The sequence below is a fragment of the Nicrophorus vespilloides genome, unplaced genomic scaffold, assembly GCF_001412225.1.
Source record: "Nicrophorus vespilloides isolate i.1.1-1 unplaced genomic scaffold, Nicve_v1.0, whole genome shotgun sequence".
Lineage (NCBI taxonomy): Eukaryota > Metazoa > Arthropoda > Insecta > Coleoptera > Silphidae > Nicrophorus > Nicrophorus vespilloides.
In genome coordinates this window covers 112,401-125,352 of record NW_017099837.1, presented here as the reverse complement: position 1 = coordinate 125,352, position 12,952 = coordinate 112,401, and the positions used below count along the sequence as shown (strand labels likewise).

At 28.4% G+C, this 12,952-nt stretch overlaps 1 protein-coding gene across 2 annotated transcripts; it reads left to right on the top strand.

The window, feature by feature from the left end:
• The first annotated feature begins 4,772 nt into the window (after positions 1-4,772).
• LOC108565755 (peptide transporter family 1-like) lies at positions 4,773-12,922 on the top strand. 2 transcript variants are annotated; one of them, XM_017925354.1, is made up of 8 exons: positions 4,773-4,875; positions 7,122-7,204; positions 10,397-10,475; positions 10,536-11,036; positions 11,091-11,173; positions 11,235-12,176; positions 12,232-12,468; positions 12,535-12,922. In XM_017925354.1, the coding sequence occupies exons 1-8, from the start codon at positions 4,869-4,871 to the stop codon at positions 12,718-12,720; spliced, it is 2,118 nt and encodes a 705-aa protein (XP_017780843.1). In that variant the 5' UTR covers positions 4,773-4,868; the 3' UTR covers positions 12,721-12,922. The 2 variants fall into 2 exon arrangements, with proteins under 2 accessions (XP_017780843.1, XP_017780844.1); XM_017925355.1 differs by lacking the exons at positions 4,773-4,875; positions 7,122-7,204 and adding an exon at positions 8,108-8,411 and having other exon boundaries at positions 12,535-12,921.
• The last annotated feature ends 30 nt before the right edge of the window (positions 12,923-12,952 follow it).

Sequence of the window (12,952 nt, the reverse complement as noted above, 5' to 3'; positions counted from 1 at the left end):
TTTTTAATTTTGTGGTTTACACTTTAGATATAAATGGGCTAATTTCTAATAGAAATACATATGAATAATAAATTTTGGTATTGAGTTCAGTCGAGACCTAAATTATAATAATAAAAAACATTCTTTATTGTTTATTTGTATTTGTAAAATATGTTGGAACCTCAAATCGATAATAAATTAGAGTATAGATTCCTAAACTTTTATACATTGCCACTCACTTTTTAGAAACCCAACCCAAACAACCCACTTAATATATTTTTAATATTTCGTACAATTTGGGAAACGGTGAATTTGGTTATTTTTATCTCATTTTTTTTGTAATTTCCTTCCCAAGCCAAAAAGTTAGAAATAAATCTGTTATCATATTTTCTTCATATATCTTTCACTTCACTTCTGCTGATTTTGTAGGTAACGAATGTACATATTTTTTTATATTGTAGTAACCTCCATAATATATAAAAAAAAACAATTGTAAAAGAAAAATATTTAAGTAATAATTAATTATCATCGTAAATTAAAATTAACATAAAAGTATTTCATTTATTATTTGTTTTGGAAGGGAGATAATCAATTGACTTTCATAATGAAATATAAACGTGTTTATGAAACAATTCATAAACACTTCGCTCATTTGGTGCAAAGTACCAACAACCTTTGTAAATTTAAGGTTACCCACGATACAAGCCCCTATTTGATTTCATACCATTTATATTCTTATGAAACAGAAAGATTGTCTTCTAGAATTTTTTAATTGATGCGGTATTATAGCTTCATATGCAATTGGCAAATTAGAATAGGCGAATTCGATTTTGAAGAACTCATCCAAATTTGAATTTGAGAAATTTTTATTTGGATGACGCAGGCAAATTTGAATTTGGTAGCTACTGGAAAATTTTAATCTGAGACACACATGCAAATTTGAATTTGCCAATTAAAACCATTACATTTGTGAATTGTTAGACATCTCGGATTATGAATATGTTTATTATGTTTAGATATTATTCAATGCATAATCAAATACTAGTTTGCACTTATAATTGGGTATTAATTCTTATGCAATACCGTGCATCAATTATTGTGCGCATTCATACATTGAATCATCAGACAGAAAAATAAATGGACTTTTGTTCGGTCGTTCATACCATAACGGTTAACAATTGCTTCAATGTTAACATTTATTATTAATAATATATAATCATTTTATAATAAACATATAAATTAAAAATATTAATTTTATTTTTGTATACTAATTATTTTGATTTTTATAGAAGAATTAGTGTTGTTTTGAAAAACACAATTATATTACTCATTCATCGCACAAAACACAATCGAAACGGCCTATTTTGATGCTACATAAAGAAATACGTAATTAAAGCCTCTGCACTTTCACTAAAGATTAAAATTGAAGATGTCGTCATACCTCTGACATTAATAAAATTTGGTTGTGCCAAAAATATTGGTAACATGTTCTCAATATGACATAATTGTATCAACCTCGCATAAACAAACATATACTATTTCATAACAACCGGCTTTCAATTGTTACAGTCCGTTCAAATATGTAAATAAGTCCACAATTTGTTGTAATAATAATGTTAACGATTATAAAAAAAAATATAATTAATATAATCAGTTAGCGTAATAGTTTATTTTTAAATATTATTATAATTACTAAATTCCGACTATATATGCACTTTGTAACTCTCATTTAATATATAAACAACGTGTAATTGTTGACTTAGTATACCCAATAATTATACACATTATGTTTAAAATTGTTGTTCATGTTTTATTGTTCAACATCGCATTAACCTTGAAATGTTACTATTTTAACTCAACGTATATTTTTCCATTTGTGATTTTAAAGGTGATCCATGTGACGTGTCTCATGTTTATATTTTTTTAAGATATACATTGTTTTTAAAAAAAAATATTTTATATTAATTAATGATAAATCTACTGAAATAACAATTTCAACGATAAAAGTCATAAACAAAATGAAATAATAGATTAGATGCAAATAGCACAGCATTAACGCATATATAAATATATATCATCAAATGTGTATATCCAATAGACATTTTAAGTAATAAATAGATATTCCTTGCATAGTGCGAATAATCGCCAAAATCCTGGACTATTTAGAACTGGGGTAATTGAGAAACCAAATATGGTAAAACGTCGATTATCTGTGGTAACTTTATATCTATATATTAATTTACAAAAACGCATTTTGAATTATTTTAAAACGTAATTTGTATTTTTTTTAATGTTATCCTTGTAAAATCAATTACCAAACGGCAGATTTGCATAGACAATTTGATTGTTTAACTTATAAAATAAGATAAAACCAAGCCGGCCGCGATCACGATTAACTCAAACCATAGGAAATTCAGAAAAATAAACCGCTCAAAAAAAGACTTAGGGCAGCAAACTTCTTTTAATTATTATTTTTATTATTTTTTGAATTACCCTTACTGTATATACAATTATGATCATTTGAACTTATTTGCAATTAATAAATTGGAAATCCCAGAGGACATTTACAACTTTACATAGAATACCTTACACATTTACATTACACTCCTATAAACATAAGTTTTGAACTAATTTCGTTAATATTTAATTTTATTTGTTAATAACCACCCTTTTATTTGTTTTAAATTAATTATATTGTATTTGATATTGTTTAAATTAAAAAAATATAATTATAGATTCAAATAAGTTAAAATTTAAGCTAAAATCATGTTGTAAAATTGAGGTAAAAATAATAAAACTGATATTGTACCAATAACTTAAAACCATCATTTGAAAAATGTTTTACCTTCCATATAATTTGATGAGAGGATGACTACCTTAACCAACTCAGTAAAATATCTGAGAATGCCAATTGATAACAAAATCACAATTATGAAACACTTACAATCAGTTAAGATAAAACAGTGGCTAGATTAAAAATGTACAATGTATTAAAATACAAAGGACAAGCAATTGACGTGGTGTGGGAGTGTTCTATATAAAAGAAAAATATTTGTATACCAATATTGACTGTATTCATTGATATAGCCAAAATAGTCCAATTCTTCTAATTTTTATGTATACAACCACACCTCGCATTGTGCAGCTTTGATCAGTCCGGATTCACTATAGTCCGGATTTAAAAACAAACTAAATTTTAATTGAGTAAAATAAAAAATACATTCTAACAAAAATAGTACATATTTTTTCCTTTTTGTGCGGTTTATTATTATATGTATTTAGTTCTTCGGTTTGGAAAAGGACGGAATATTGGCAAAACTGATTATAATCCAATGCATCTAATTTTTATGTATAGAACCATACCTCGCATTGTGCTGCTTTGATCAGTCCGAATTCACTATAGTCCAGTTTTAAAAACAAACTAAAGTGTAATTGAACAAAATAAATAATACATTCTAAAAAAAATACATATTTTTCCTGACTAATAGCCGAATGGTTATTTTCCGTGGGCGCCGGTTCGAATCCTGGTCAAGCTAGGCGTTTTGAGTGCCCTCTCGGTGCTTGCAGCAATAGGGCCATCGTTCATCATGAAGCGACAGTCAAATGAAAGAGGTTCTGCATATGGACCTTCAGCCAAGTCGATTGACAATGACAGTGTTCAGGATAGCAGCAGATACACAGTCAAAGGGAGTAGTGGAATCGCAGAGTATCAATATACTGAAGTTAACCTACAATACGGCAACCAACCAACAAAATTCAGAAGAATATAATGGTAAAAACTTCCATTGGCAAGTTTACCAAAAACAAATGTCTACCGCCATTAGATTTAATTAATGTTCACAGGAATAAGATTGTAAATTATATATACTATGACATAATAAAAAAAATCCTTTTTGTGTAGTTTATTGTATGTATTTAGTTCTTCGAAAAGCACGGAATATTTACAAAACTGATTACCCGCACCATGTAAGGTATTATTGTATAAAGTTATTAAGATTACAATATTATTAGATAAGTATCATAAACTTAAAAATACGAATTACAATCGAAGTCAAGCGTTGTATAATCAAATATTATAAATGATGATAATTAAAAGTGATTTAACATTCGCTTGTTTTTCATTTTATATAATCGTTTATCTCACATTTCTACTATTTTCTAATATTTATTTATTATATTTTTTTACTGTGTAAAAAATCATTTTTTGGTGAATGATTTTTTTTTCTAGACTTTGGAAGTCCAACAGCATAACCTAATTTGATCATTTATTATGAATATACATTATTGATAAAATTAAATAATATAATATGTTGTTTTTTGTACTCAAAATAGTAATATTTTAACAAATAACAAATATTTATTGATTTGGACTAAAAGACTACAATCTTTCTTTCATTTAATTATTAAATTGCATTAAATAATTAATAATAAATATATACATTTCACAACGAAGGACACAAACAGACAATTATTATATCATATTTTATTCTAAACTATTGCGAAGGAAAATCACAATTATATTTTATTCATTCTATTTTTTGCCAATAATAATAATAGTCAATAGATGAAATTTAATGGTGGACCGCAGAAGTACACGTTCATCACACCTAAACTCAAACCAAATTATCAGCTTGAAATGATAACACACTTCGCCGCGATAAAAAAATTTGATGACACGATTAAAAATGAAGTACTATAATTCGGTTCGCGCCCATTGTGCTCTCTGTTTGCCCTTATCTCGAGTGCTTTCTTACAATATTTCAGAGTCGGCACGGGCCCGCAACTATCAGTACACCTGTGATCGACGAAGGGTGTAGGAAGTTTGTAGTAAAGTATTCAAGCTGAGACGACTGTATTGAATTAGTGCTGAGCAGAAAGGTGCATTCACCATGACAGGCAAGTTACGTTAGGATTTTACAAACAAATACAATTTATTTGGATTATTTTTTAAATACATCAAAAAACATTATGCAGTTTAACGTTTTACTATTGCAAAACGAAATGTTTGCCTAGTATTAATCTACCATTTATGTATTATATGTTGATATATCAAATGAGCATGTTATCTGTGCTTTGTAAATATAAATAAATAGATGGTAAAGATAATATGTTAAAACTATTCCGATTTTATGTGAGTGAATGCGAGATAAGAATGAAGCATGTTCGACAGCTCTCAAGCTTGATAACGATATCGGATCAATCGATCGTTAACTACTGATAACTGTATCAATTGTTTCCACTGGCTCCTATAAAATTTAAATATAGAGAAGAATTGTAATACACATTAACCTAATTAATATCAGATATTTTATTGGAAATTACAACTTTTTTATATTCAATGCGATAATCTTATTTTTTTTTTGATATGACAAAAATATAAAATAGTTTTAAATTTTGAATGAAATAATTGTTTACTTATTTAAAATTATCTGAAATTTAGTTTAAAATGATAAATATTTGCAAGTTATTATGAGAGCAATCATTGAATTAATAATATAAAACTTATTATATGTGTGGAAACAATATGAAATTAGTCAAAGAGAAGCAAAAACAAACATTATTCACATTCTATTCACAACAATAACATTTTTATCAAATGAATGGTGTGATTTTTATTTTCTACCAATAATCAAAGTTGCGATTACTATGTTTTATTATTTGATAGCAGCCGACCAATAAAGTCATTGTATGAGGCATTAATGATTAATCCAGATAAACTTCTTACGGAAGTCTAAAAAAAATCAACAAATACAAAACAACGTTAAAAACAAAATACAATGTTCTAATAAGTTTCTCGATAAATATTTGTTCGTATCAGATTGCTAAACAGAAAACAAATTACTTATCAAACATGTTTTATATGTTACAATATAATATTTAATAAATATATTGTTGAAAGATTAATAATATTAAAATTATTATCGTTTTAGTCAGAATGGATAAGTAAATAAATAAGAAGAATATAAATTAAGTAAATATTTAATATTAAAAAATAAATCGACACTGGATTTTAAAAAGCAACTTGTTTTTTATGATAACGGGAATTTAGCTGAATATTACATATTGTTTGGTAGATATAATCTTTTCAATAATATCTCAAAGGTATAAAATTCCAGCACTCGAAAGAGAAAGATTTTCAATCGAGAACGATAACGTGGGAGGAGTTGTGGAGTTTTATAATAAATTTGACGTTAATTATTTGCGACATTGAACGGCCGCGAATTGATTCTACTTATACTTTATGAGATGTCAAGAGGGAAACTTGACCCGCGGATTTCAAATAATTTGAATGCCAATTATTTGTGTGTATATACAGATGTACACGCATTATTCCTTTGGTTTCGTCCTCGCTCCAGATTTTCAGACACCTCAAATTGACAGTCATTGATACTGCCGAGCATCAATACTTTTATCTACAACTCCCAAGTATAAAAAAGTCTTTCAGCGTTCATATATATACATACATTTTTAATAAATATTAACAATTAGTTGACAAGATAAGATAAGGGATTTTTCTTTGTTTGTGGATGAATTCATTGTATATTATGTTAGCATTATGTTCGGGTAAAAACATTTATTAACTCGCTAGATCTAGAGATAACTGCAATCTGCCTATTAAACTTTGAACGTTTTTAATTAGAATCGAATATGTTACACATTTAATACCGTTATTTATTGTTCTATCCGCTGACGCGAAAACAAAGCCTCGATGTTTTGATGGTTTTAAGAAAACAATCATTTGTTGATGCGCGTTATTTGGAACAGCCGAATAAATTAACGAACGAGTTGTTTCATTTTATTCTTTTACACGAAAAGCGAATATACTAAATCGAAATATCCTTGAGATGTCCCCAGTAATCAGAAATGCCCTGAGCTTTGATTAGTAGCTTCGATATACTTACTCACTTATTATCAAGTATACTACAAGAAACCCCGTAGTACACACAATCTAGAGAAAATGTAAATAAATAATACATTCAATTAAAATTATATTTTTTAATTTGTCTCACATTAACATAAATAAAAGTTTGAATAGGGAAAATTCGTGCATGTAACTTCATGCAAGCAATATTTTATTAATGGATTAATTATGATAAATAAACATGTTATAATATTATGATTTTTTTTAAATTATTTTGCAGTTGACAAAACAGCAACTGAAACGGATTCACATCCAGATATGAAAGACAACACTGTGGATAGCATTGAAAATCAACCAGAGAAGGTAAATATTAGTATAATAATTAATATTAATATAAAAAAATGGTTATTAATAATTGTCTATATGTATTTACTTTTTGTACGTTTTTGATATGACTCTTACAATATATTAAAAAGCTATATTAATAAACGGTAAAATTAATGCAACTAATCCATTGCACTGTAGCACAATAAACAGTCTCAATGATATGTTAAAACAATGTATTTATTTGTTATAATAATCGTGTATAAATATTATTTATATGTTATTTAATTTGTCATCAAAATAATTTCTTTCCAAATCTATAGAATACGAATAAAATAATAATGATTATTTTACAAAGAAACACGGAAATATTTTAATGTAAATAATAAAGCAATATATTATTTACTTGAAGTAAAAAGTATGTTATATGCAATTTAACAGTTATTTACGATAATGTTTATTGAAGTGTTAAGAAAGAATAGAATCACAACAAATAAATTAGCAGGAAATCTCAGAAAGAAATGTTAATACATAGTGTTTTAAATAAAATATTTAGAACCAATGTGATTTAAGTCAATACAGTTTAATCATATTTAATACGCGATAGTATTATAATTTTCACTTTAAGTGGTAAAATATGTCTATAATGCAAGAATTGAAAAAATATTATAAACTCCATAGATGGCTAAAACAAAAATAATCATAATAAAGTAAATGTTATTATTGAAATAAAGTAGCTCTAGGTTTAATAACATTGGAGTACAATAATATATAAACGTTTTTTATTTCTTATTATATATATAAAATTAATTTCCAAACGTGGTGCTTCGAATATGATCAATGAGTTTGTTTGATGCGCGTTTTATAACAAACGAAATTCGCGCACCTTTCTCTCGTCTCCACGTCCATTCTTTTCACACTTTGACGTAGGAATGATTCTTTAGCAAGTACACATGCTAGTGTTATCCAGTCAGTATGTGAGCGCGCCTGATTGTCAGTGCTTGAGCGACGACGATTCGAATACTTCGTTGACTTAATTTCAAGTTCAAGTGGCCGTCAGTGTATGAAAACAAATACAAATTGAAGTTGTACTACAACCGCTTCCAACCGACAAAGACCGTTATCATGATTTACGGTTAATTAATTTAGACACAAAGTAATATTAGGAGGCTAGGATCGTGTTTATATCGCGCATCAATTGTTTTCTCAAAGAAGAACGTAACAATCAACAAACAAAATGAAAGAGGTAAAATACAGGTTTATATTGCGCGACAAAAAAACTTTCCAAATGAAAACATGTAGAACGTAAATAAATATTGCGAAAAAAAAAGATAAATTTTAAATGATTATTTTTGATTTTGGCTCATGTTTATCTATATTTATCAGCTGGTCATAGTAGTTGAGAAGAAACTGATAATTATTATTATTAAATTCAAGTTAACGGTTTCTAATCACGGTGACGAAATCGTGTAGCCGTGACATAATTCGATCGCGAATATTGTTTTCAGTTCTGCTAAATTCAATTGGTTTGCGTGCATTGCATAATACAGGTGAAGTGCATTCTGATTGCATTGAATGAACACAGATTCGATTTGATAATTACGATGTAAGAGTACATTATGTCGGTCATACTGAAGTTAATCTTTTACACCGTGCTGGTAACATGTACCATATAATGAATATTATTCCCTTTGAGAACATTTTTTAAATTGGACTTTCTCCTTGTAATTCTGAATATATCATGCTTTCACTCAATTTCGTAATTAAATTGCAGTGAAAACGTTTTGAAAAACTTCAACAAAATAATTTATAGTATTCAGAAGTTATAGCAGTGGTCGATAATACAAGATTATGTAATGATATTTGATTCACCAATGGAATATTACATGTTTTTTGCTAAATATATTATAAAAGAAAACAACATTTTTTTTAGTACGAATCATTTTTATATGCTGTTGTAAATCAAGGTCAGCATTTGTAAAATAATTGTAAAATAATAAATAATTGCTTCTCTAAATTTGCATATTTGTAATTTTTATTTGAAAATGAAAAAGATAGCAAGTTGTAATATATAATTATATTGATTCAATGACATATAATGGGATACATATTTAAATAATTTCCATAATCCTTGGATATATATCATTATTGTATTAAGGACGCACATTCAGTTCAAGTATTTTTCTACAATAGTTTTAATATAAATATCCATATTATTATTAATATAATTATCTAAATTCCGTGATTCGCAAAGATATATTTTACTATAATAAGTCGATACATAAAAAGAAAAATTCTTATGTTCATATTGTATACAAAATATTATTGATAATAAGATTCATAAAATCGGTTACTAGCCTTTTGTAACAAATCAATTTGGTTCTAATTTTCTTATTGTGGTATTTTGTTGAGTTATATTATGGTAATGTGCTACAATACTTAAAGTATTGATGAGTACCCTAGAAATTAAAATATAATTGTAAATTTAAAAAGCTGCAAAAATCTTAATTGTATTTTAATTTGTAGGAATTTCCTTAAAATCGATTAATACAAATTGTGCACGTTCTTAATTACAAATATTTTTTATTAAGTTTGTTAGATTCAGATTTTTTATTGCCAAAAACCGATCGATGTCTATTTCACACTTAATATCATTCAGCGGTTATCTACTTATAAAATAATGAATAATAAATGATAAAATTTTTCATGTTGTTTTTAATGAATAACAGCGGTATATATTTTTTCACCTCCTTTATTAATTTACGAATATCGCAAATGTTTTGCCGTTTTATTAGCTAGGTGGATTTACATGAACAATGGATTAATATCAGTTGATAATAGCTCACCTTCTTGCAATCAAATATAACCCAATAAATAACGCAGAAATATATAAATAAATATTACCAACAAAAATGTGTTTTAAATATGAGACATTTTGCTTTTATTTTATATTTATAAATTTGAAGGGAATTTAATCTTATTTAACTTTTAATAATACAATTAAGTTTAAAATTATTAAATGGTTATATTAATAATTCATTATTTATTATATATATAAAACACATATAAAATTAAATATTTTTATTATTATCGAATTGAGTTAGAATCAATAGATAATTCCCCGATTATGATGGATCTGAATGTTTTCCTTTGTTTTTCTCTTCCAATTAATTATGTTGGAAGAATTATTGGTGCCATTAAACTAATTGCTTTTCTTACTTTTTTCCGCAGAAAGTTAAATATCCTAAGTCTGTCTTCTTTATCGTCAGCAATGAATTCTGCGAACGATTCTGTTACTATGGAATGCGAAGTAAATACTTATATTAATTATTATTAGTGGTGATATTTAAAAAAATATCTTTTTTTTTAGCAATTCTTACCATTTACCTTACGGACATGCTGCTGTATACGCCGCACGAAGCGACAATCATATTTCACGTTTTCACTTGCTTGGTTTATTTCTTCCCCATTTTCGGTGCGATGATTGCAGACAGTTACCTTGGAAAGTTTCGGACTATACTTTACCTATCCATAGTGTATGCACTGGGGAGCGTTGTTCTAGCCGTATCTTCGACGAGTGCCATTAATATGCCACACACAGAAATTTCCATGGTTGGTCTAGTGTTGATCGCACTTGGAACCGGTGGAATAAAGCCTTGCGTGGCCGCTTTCGGTGGTGATCAATTCATCTTGCCTCAGCAAGAACGTCAATTGACAACATTTTTCAGCATGTTCTACTTTGCCATTAACTTTGGTAGTTTTATATCGACGTTCATTACACCACTTTTGAGAAATGCTGCCTGCTTAGGCGAAACTCACTGCTTCCCTCTCGCCTTTGGTATTCCCGGAGCACTGATGATCGTTTCAATCGGTAAATCATCTTAATTTTACTGTTTTCCTTGGACTAATTTTAATTTTGTTTAAGTTATATTCGCGGCTGGTAAGCGTTTGTACAGGATGCGTCAACCTGAAGGAAACATGGTTATTAAAGTTAGCAAATGTATTGGGGTAATAATCATCTGAAATCGTTTGTTAAGCATACAACTTGACTTTTCAATATACTTTTCAGAATGCTATTGTAACTAAATCGAAAACAAAGAAACATGTGAAGAAAGAACATTGGTTGGATTACGCTGAAGAAAAATTCGGAACACAATTGGTCAATGAGATTAAGACGACTCTGCGAGTGCTGCTTTTGTACATTCCGCTTCCCGTTTTCTGGGCTCTATTCGATCAGCAAGGCAGCGCTTGGACCTTCTTAGCAAGACGCATGAACGGTGATTTGGGAAGTTACACAATCCTTCCCGATCAAATGCAAGTGGTCAATCCTGTTCTGATCCTCGTTTTCATTCCACTATTCGAGTATTGCATATACCCGATCTTCAATAAATTGAAAATTTTGAGAACACCATTGCAACGTCTTGTGGTAGGAGGTCTCCTTGCAGCCGTTGCCTTTGCTATTACAGCTGGAATATCTATGGCTATTGAAGCAGAGGAACCATTACGTCCAGAATCCGGAACTTCGTTTGTACATATTTACAATAATCGCCATGATTGCAAATTGGACATTGAATACGACGGAAAGAATACTATCATAGAACCTCTTCAATTTTACAAGTTTGTGACAAATAAAGAGTCTAAATTTGGATTGATCAAGTGTAATGAAGAAGAATTAAAAAATCCTGACATAACTTTCAAGACTGGTAAAATCGTTGGATACACTTTCCAGGACAAAAAATATTTAGAAGAGATAGAGGATGATATATCTAAGGACAGCGAAGGCTTACCAACAGTAAGAACTCTTGTTCATAGTACAGAACAATCTGAGATCATTGAATACAGGTTAGATGGTACACTTGTAAAGGATAGTAAGGTTAGTGACTACAGTGCAGCCTTTAAACTAGATAAACCAGGCGACTACACTGTTAGTGTTGGAGACGTTGAAATTGGCAAATTTACATTCAGTTTAGGTGGTGTTTATGCTGTACTTTTTGACAAAGAAAATGTAGAGGTAAATATCAATTTTTAAGATAATGAACAGGTTTTCATATCAATATTCTTTACAGAAAAGCAACGTAATTACAGTAACAGAACCCAACAGTCTCCACGTACTCCTATTAATTCCGCAATACGTGATCATCACAATGGGAGAAATCATGTTCTCAGTTACAGGCTTAGAGTTTGCATATTCTCAGGCACCAAAAAGCATGAAGTCCGTAGTCCAAGCTTGTTGGTTACTGACGACCGCATTTGGTAACATTATAATCATCATTATTGAATCGATTGAAATCTTCGAACTTCAGGTAAATAGAATAACTCTAGAGATAATATATTTTTTATTTTCATAAATAATTTAATATACTTCACAGTCGAACAATTTCTGGTTATACTCTGGCCTAATGGTTATTGACATGGTGATTTTCTCTTTGATGGCGATGAGGTACAAATACATCGAAAAGGAAGGAGATGAAGACAGCGACGCTGTAAAGGCTAGTGACAGTGAGGCTTTAGGTTTAGACAACAAAGCCTACATTGAAAGTGAAAAGAAGCAGTGAAAATGTTTATTTTTTCTAAACTATTAACTATTATTAATATTTTATTTTTTTAATTTATTATATATTAATTAAGAGATTTTATTTAGAGATTTGTACATATCCACAGTATTCTGTTGATTGTATATAATATATTAGTTAAATAATGGACAAACCATACATTCTAATGTTTGTTGTATTATTAAAAAAAGAACACTATCATACAATACACATATTTAATTCCTTTTACATATAT

Excerpts from the sequence above, each read along its gene's own strand:
- LOC108565755 (XM_017925354.1), top strand. Across the intron at positions 12,177-12,231 it reads TTGACAAAGAAAATGTAGAG|AAAAGCAACGTAATTACAGT; the intron begins GTAAATATCAAT and ends TATTCTTTACAG. Across the intron at positions 12,469-12,534 it reads TTGAAATCTTCGAACTTCAG|TCGAACAATTTCTGGTTATA; the intron begins GTAAATAGAATA and ends TATACTTCACAG.